This window comes from Rutidosis leptorrhynchoides, chromosome 3, assembly GCF_046630445.1.
Source record: "Rutidosis leptorrhynchoides isolate AG116_Rl617_1_P2 chromosome 3, CSIRO_AGI_Rlap_v1, whole genome shotgun sequence".
Lineage (NCBI taxonomy): Eukaryota > Viridiplantae > Streptophyta > Magnoliopsida > Asterales > Asteraceae > Rutidosis > Rutidosis leptorrhynchoides.
The window spans coordinates 119,022,842-119,029,493 of NC_092335.1; the positions used below are offsets into that span (position 1 = coordinate 119,022,842).

Below are 6,652 nucleotides of genomic sequence, written 5' to 3' on the forward strand. Positions count from 1 at the left end.
ACCTTTGTGTTGACACTTGAAGCATGTTTATTCTCAGGTTTCTAGAAGTCTTCCGCTGTTTGCTCATACGTGATACAAGTTATGTGCTTGGAGTCATACATGCTATATACAAGAAACTTGCATTCATCAAACCATTACCATGTATCTTATTTTGACTGTATTGTCAACAGATGTATTATTGTAAACCATTTAAATGGTGATTGTCTATACGTAGGAATCATCAGATGTAAAAAAACCTGGAATTTATATATTCATTTATGAAATACCTTTTCAAACGAATGCAATGTTACAAAACGTATCACATAGAGGTCAAATACCTCGCAATGAAATCAATGAATGACGTGTTCGTCCATATGGATTTGGAGCGATCGTCACACAATGCCTTTAAGAATTTTACCTAAATACAAATTTTTCTAATGTGTTCGAATGAAATACATGTTTTGATAAATTAGAAAAAATCCACCATAAGTTCGAACAAGGTTCCAACAAGCCTTTGTTCGAACCTACAATGAACCCATTTTCTGAACAGATGACCAGAAAAATTAAGTTCAAACTTGTACACTAGGTTCGAACACAATCAAGTTTAAACATAGGTACGAACACGACTAAGTTCGAACCTAGCTTCGAACAAAGCAATGTTTGAACTCAACCTGGTCGAATCAACCATGATCGAACACGAACATGTTCGAACTCACAAAAAGATTTTTTTTACCTAAGACAATGTTCGGAAGGGTGACAACCTAACCCTTGCCACTCTACTCTCTCGTACTGCGCTTGAACACGGGGACTGGAAAGTTTGATACTAGTAGGCAGGTGTGAAATTAACTCCAAACTAGTTGGTACGAACTCTGAAACATAATCCCCTACAAGTTCATCATCATCCTGCAAGAGTTGAGACGGGTCATCAAGAGTTCATACCCCTTTATCTTCTCCTAATGCCTCAACCGGTGTCAGGAATGGGTTATTACTTATTACCTCAAAGTTGGCAATACCAACAACATATTCCTTTATTCTCTCCCCATGCCTCGAACACTTCTCCTTATGCTTGTCATTAACTTGAAACAACCTTACGATGAGATCTAGTTGTGCATTTGAGGCGAAATTCTGTTTCCTACCTTTGAATCTTCTTATTTTGTTCGCCCACCCTCTTTAAAAGTGAGGCTACCAAGTCATTCAATCCTGATTGATTTTCACTGTTTCCGGCATGCGGTGCCCTATCTTTAGGGGAGGCCCGGATGGGGAACAAGATGATCGACCGCTCGGGACACATGGTCTTCAGGGCCTAATTTGTTTTATATATAGACATAATCGTATATATGAGAAACATGAGAACTAGAGAAACACGAATGAAGCAGCGAAGGCGAAATACAATAGGCCGAAAAACAACAATCAAAGGCAAAAAAAGAAGAAATCAAAGTCCACTAACATGAAAGTATATAGGGTCTTTTTTAAAAAAAATGCTTATATTATTCGTTATACCATAAGGGTCTTCTTTAAATAACTTCTATTGTATATTATTCGTTACGGCTTAAAGGTCTTTTTTCCATCTGGTTCTATGTACTTATTATAGGGACCGCCCCTGACTATCTTCATCTTATTCGACATCGGTTGGCCTATCTTCATGTTAGGCAGCCGGTGTCCTATCTTCATCATTTTCATCCGGTGTCCTATCTTCTCTTATTATTATTGGGATGATATCATTAGGCTTTTGAACCTGGTCAAAGTGTATGACGTTACGTTCATGGTCTAATCTTCTCTTTTCATGATGCATTGATTGATGTAATTGGTTAAACGTTTGAGTCCAAATGTAAAAACCCCATGGAAACTAGTTATTATGATGAAATCCTTGATAAATTATAAAGATACGCATCTACTTAGCAGCTTGACCAGAAAGTCAAAGTCACCTGAACTAACAAAGTGATGGCTACACGAACACGATCCTCGTAACTATGCTGTTTATTAAAACCATCAACGTTAAACGACTTATGAAAATCTTCAACCTTAAACTTGTTCTTCTAACCCCCACAAAACAATGTACTCGAGATGGGAGGAATGAAATCAGATGTATCAACCAATGTAGAATGTTTGAATCAAATTCCGCAAAATTAATATAATTAATATAATATAATAAATCAAAAGTGTCTTACTTCGTATTCAGTCACGTTTATGCTTCAAAAGTCGCCAATAACCTCAAATTCAAGTTGATTTTGCTTTACTTCATCGAACAGGCAGGTACAGGTTCAAATAGTCAGGATTTGATGCCTTCGGGTTTGTTCAAGTCCAATTGGGATGAAGGTGTTTAAGAGTATCTGCATCAAGTTTGAGGTTCAACTTTTGGTTCGTGGTTCAACTGCACAATACTCTCCCTCGTCTTTTTTTTTTTTTTTTTTTTTTTTTTTTTTTGCAAAAGGTTTGAATGTGAAATGTGTTTTAGCAGGATTGTTAAAAAATCAAAATTATAGAAAACCTGCACCTTGAGTACGAACACATATATGTTCGAACCAAGTTTCCAAGGTCGTAGTAGCATTTTATCGGTCATCATTAGTTAAAAGGCGGAAATGGGGTGTTCGAACAAAATGATATTCGAACATTACCTTGTTCGAACCAATGATGTATTTCAGCAATCTCTGAAAATTGTATTTTGTCCTAAAACTTTAAAAAGTAGTGTATTATGGTCAAATTCCTCTTTAAATATTAGAGACTTTAACCAAGCAGTCCCCCATATTTTCAACATCACAAAAGCCAATCGAAGTCAAAAATCTAAAATGAAATTAAATACATAATATTATTGGCATAATGCCATAATGTTTTCAAGTAAAAGGACATATTGGTATACCATCTATAACAGAAACAAAATATAGCATCTTGAAGATCCAATTGTTCAAGGTTGAACAAATATTTTATGGTTGCAATTTCACCCAAAGTGCAGTAAAATCTATTCATAAGAAACAAAACTTAAGTAAAAACCTTTTCTCTAGTTGGTTGTACTACCAAACACCAAAATGGAATCATAGTTCACTATCAAGAGCTACCGTAATTGTTTTAACTTTTGACGATCTAGAGATTACCATATGTGACGGACGACACACATACAGGTCGATCATCATGCAGGCAAAGAATTATTAGATCCTTGATTTCTCATGATCTTGGCATTCAACTTATCCATAAACTTATGGTTAGCTCTGAGTCTATTCTTGACATAGCTAGTTCGAGCATCATCAACTAGCTTATCAGCTTTACCAGCCTCCTCAATCAGCCCAAATAAAGTCCTAAGACAATCCTTCCTATTCTCCTCACGGTGTTCAAACCTACAAAAAAGATATAAACTTTTAAGTTTCTGCAGTATCTGCTATAAGTAACAAAAGTAAAGTAGAAAATGCGTGTAGATAATCCAGTTCAGGGTAAAATCTTGCAATGCACATTAGTAGGGTGAAAAATTGGCAGCTTGACATTTCAAAATGGATTGAGGTCAAAATAGGTCAACTTCACTACGGGTCAGTTTGACCCATATCACTATTTTGTTAAATACTAGTAGTAAAAAGTTAAATAAAAATCACCAAGTCAAGGAGAAGAATAAGGAAAGAGATGAATGCTTAACACAATGTGTCAAACATTGCATATTCTAGATTAATCTTCTAAACATATATGTATCATAACTATACCTGAAAAACGGGTCAGGTTGGGTCGGTTTGGGTAACGGGTCTAAATGGTTTTGGGGTAAAATGGGTCATGGGTCAAAAATTTTAATGGATCAGGTTGGGTCGGTTTGAGTAACGGGTCAAAACAGGTCACGGGTCAAAACAGGTCAAAATGAGTCACGGGTCAAATGGGTCCAAACAGGTCATATACTTTTACATTGGTCGTTTACGTTTATTATATTATTTTAGTTATTATTATTTAATTTATTGTATATAGAGAGAAAATATTAATATACATACTAAATGATATAACCATGAATGCTTTCATAAATGTTTGGCGGATGAAACTTGTTACGATCCCCCCATTTGACCCGTTTACAAGACCCATTAGACCTATATCTCTTTGTTGAGCTTTGAGAATATATACTCATTAAACCTGCTTCTTTATATTTTGTAAAGGACTCAATAGGTTGGAGGGAAACCCATTGGACCTTTGGTTAAGTTTTGATTTACATAGCTAGGCCAATTTTTTCTCTAAGACCCAGTTGACCCTAAAGCTTAACCCAATTGACCCAAATTTGAGAGTATGGGTCTCAATAGCCAGGTATAATCATAACTATTTGTGCATCAAAGGGTCAAAATTGCCAACAGTAGGCGACACCAACTGTAATGATCTAACAAATATTAATTTACAGATTCGATATTATAGTAAATAGTAAATAGTAATATTACCTCTCACTTGTTATCGTAAGTTCATCTTTTCCTGAATTGTATCTTTTCCCAACCAATTCTCGTAGTCTGCGAAACTGATTTTTGGAAAGACCAAGCTCTTTCACAGTGACAGACAGTTTTGCTTTTCTGTTTTTCGGGTGCCATGAATCACCACCAGGAACAAATACAACCCGTGTTTGCCACCTAAGTATGGGTCCCACGCCAGGCGGGTCATCTACATCTTTCTTCTTTTCAAGAGCAGAGGTCTCTTCATGTTTGGGGGGACCCGCTTCCTCCATCTCCTTAGTATGTTGCAAAAGCATATTGTGCTCAAATTCAAGATACATTTCGTACCCTTGCTCAGGTTCAAGCTCGCCCGTTTCAACCTTATCTGCTATCTCATTATATTTCTCACTGACCGTTTTCTTCAAATGATCTAAATCAGAGTAAATGTATATACTTAGATGCTAACCAATATAATAGGCTCTTTAAAATATAGATAAACGTGAATACGGAAAACATATATACCTGGGAGTAACTTTTCCCACATGAACATATCCTCTAATATCTGCTCACACTCTTTAGTATCCTTAAGATGACCCTTTTCAGTTGCCTCTTTAATCATACCTTCCCATTTTTTATCATCCATATAAGAAAACTCGTCTTTTGTCATCCGTTTCGTCACAATAGTTTTCGCATCATACAAATTATCAATCTCATCATCCGTCTGGTGTATTTCCTCAAAATCCGATTCGAATTCTTTATCATTCACATTATCAATCGGTTGCATACGAAACTCATCCAACAACTCATCATCTGTATCAGCATGCTTTCCTGTTACCTTCCTCCTTAATATCGATTCTAATATATCAGGCAATACCTCTTCATCTTTCTCAAAATACTTCTCTATCTGCATTTTCAAATCTGCCACAAAAACATTATTCTAGTTACATATGTAGTTAAAAACTACTCGAGTTTTCGAGCATTTGAGCATGATAATACAGTAATTATTAAACCAGTTGAGCTCACATATATGCTTTTCAGCTCTGCCACGTATTAACATACATATGCTGATACACACATATATATACACACATTAACAGATACATACACACATATACATATACACAGAAATGAAATTAGGGTTTAGTAATGTATGTACCTTTATTGCTGACGTCATGGACCTTGAGATCTTTTGGTGGCGGAGGGGAAATGGTGGTTGATTCAGAACTAGGGTTTGGTTTGTCGGTGGGTGGATCCTCATTTTCAGCTGAGAAGAATCTAAAATTGGATCGGAAACTGGATAAAGGTGAAATTATTGTGTTTGGAATCGGGGTAGAAGATGAACGGGGAGTAGTGAGGAGGTAATTAATGGGGATTTTGGTGTTGAGTAAAGCACGTCTCATGATTTAGGGTTTAACGGAGGGTTTTTTGATCGGAATGGTGAGTGCAGTGGAAGGAGATGACGGCCAGAGTTGTTAATTTGGGGGCGTTGGCTTACATTGCAGTCTTGATTTTATTTTTATTTTTACTATTTCTTTTAATCATAAAAGTTTTTTTAAGCAATATTATTTGTATAAATATAAATTTTTTTTTTTTTGAACGGCAAGATTACATCAGTCCGGACCGAAGCCTAGTCATCATTTGCACACACACACACGTTCGGGCAGGAAACCCGAACCACGATCACAGGGATCCGAACCCTTAAACCATTCCGAGGGGCAGGCGGGCCGGATCTTAGTCCCAGATCGGGTCGGTAAAACCTTCCCTTTGGGCTGAGTTCAATGGAGCCTATTTCAGTCCATGTTTAATTTGATCATTCAGAAGCCAAGTTCGAACCCTGGACCTCTTACTCGACGAGGGTGTTAAACACCACCGCGATACCACTCAGGCAAATGCCTCGGTGGTAAATTATTATTTATTTGAATTATATAATTATAATTATAGTTATAGTTACCAAATAATTTACCTTATAAAACTTTGTTGGACTAAAGAGAAATAAATTTTAAAGAGATAAGAAGGTGTTCAATAATATTTTTGAACGTGACTATATAAATTTAGTTTCTTTAAATTTTTTTTTTGCTTCATGTAGACAGTGTTAATAAAAAAGTCATCTAGAAAATAATGTTTATTAATGTTTATTATTCCGTAATTTTAATTTTAGCTTATTTCTCATTAAAAATAAAATATCTTTGATTTATTATATGTATGTAGAAAATTGATACTTTTAACATCAATTTTGAAAAATACACTACATATGCGTATTAACAAATTGTAATGTATAACTTATTAATGCACACACG

The 6,652-nt window shown here is 35.6% G+C and overlaps 1 protein-coding gene across 3 annotated transcripts; it reads right to left on the minus strand.

Annotated features, from left to right (window-relative positions):
• Positions 1–402: 402 nt before the first annotated feature.
• LOC139896726 (uncharacterized) lies at positions 403–5,834 on the minus strand. Of its 3 annotated transcripts, XR_011776331.1 has the most exons (7): positions 5,512–5,834; positions 4,878–5,273; positions 4,371–4,785; positions 2,837–3,308; positions 2,148–2,309; positions 976–1,282; positions 403–882 (listed from the first exon to the last, which is right to left on the minus strand). XR_011776331.1 is itself a non-coding variant. In XM_071879365.1 (4 exons), the coding sequence occupies exons 1-4, from the start codon at positions 5,753–5,755 to the stop codon at positions 3,104–3,106; spliced, it is 1,260 nt and encodes a 419-aa protein (XP_071735466.1). In that variant the 5' UTR covers positions 5,756–5,834; the 3' UTR covers positions 2,808–3,103. The 3 variants fall into 3 exon arrangements, 1 of the variants encoding a protein (XP_071735466.1); XR_011776330.1 differs by having other exon boundaries at positions 403–1,282; XM_071879365.1 differs by lacking the exons at positions 403–882; positions 976–1,282; positions 2,148–2,309 and having other exon boundaries at positions 2,808–3,308.
• Positions 5,835–6,652: the final 818 nt, after the last annotated feature.

What these genes read in the sequence shown, in the direction of transcription:
- LOC139896726 (XM_071879365.1), bottom strand. Translation starts at nt 5,755, where the DNA reads ATGAGACGTGCTTTACTCAACACCAAAATCCCCATTAATTACCTCCTC. An exon ending in CCATGACGTCAGCAATAAAG is followed by an intron (nt 5,274 to 5,511) that starts GTACATACATTA and finishes TTTTTGTGGCAG; the next exon opens with ATTTGAAAATGCAGATAGAG. An exon ending in GTGGGAAAAGTTACTCCCAG is followed by an intron (nt 4,786 to 4,877) that starts GTATATATGTTT and finishes ACTCTGATTTAG; the next exon opens with ATCATTTGAAGAAAACGGTC.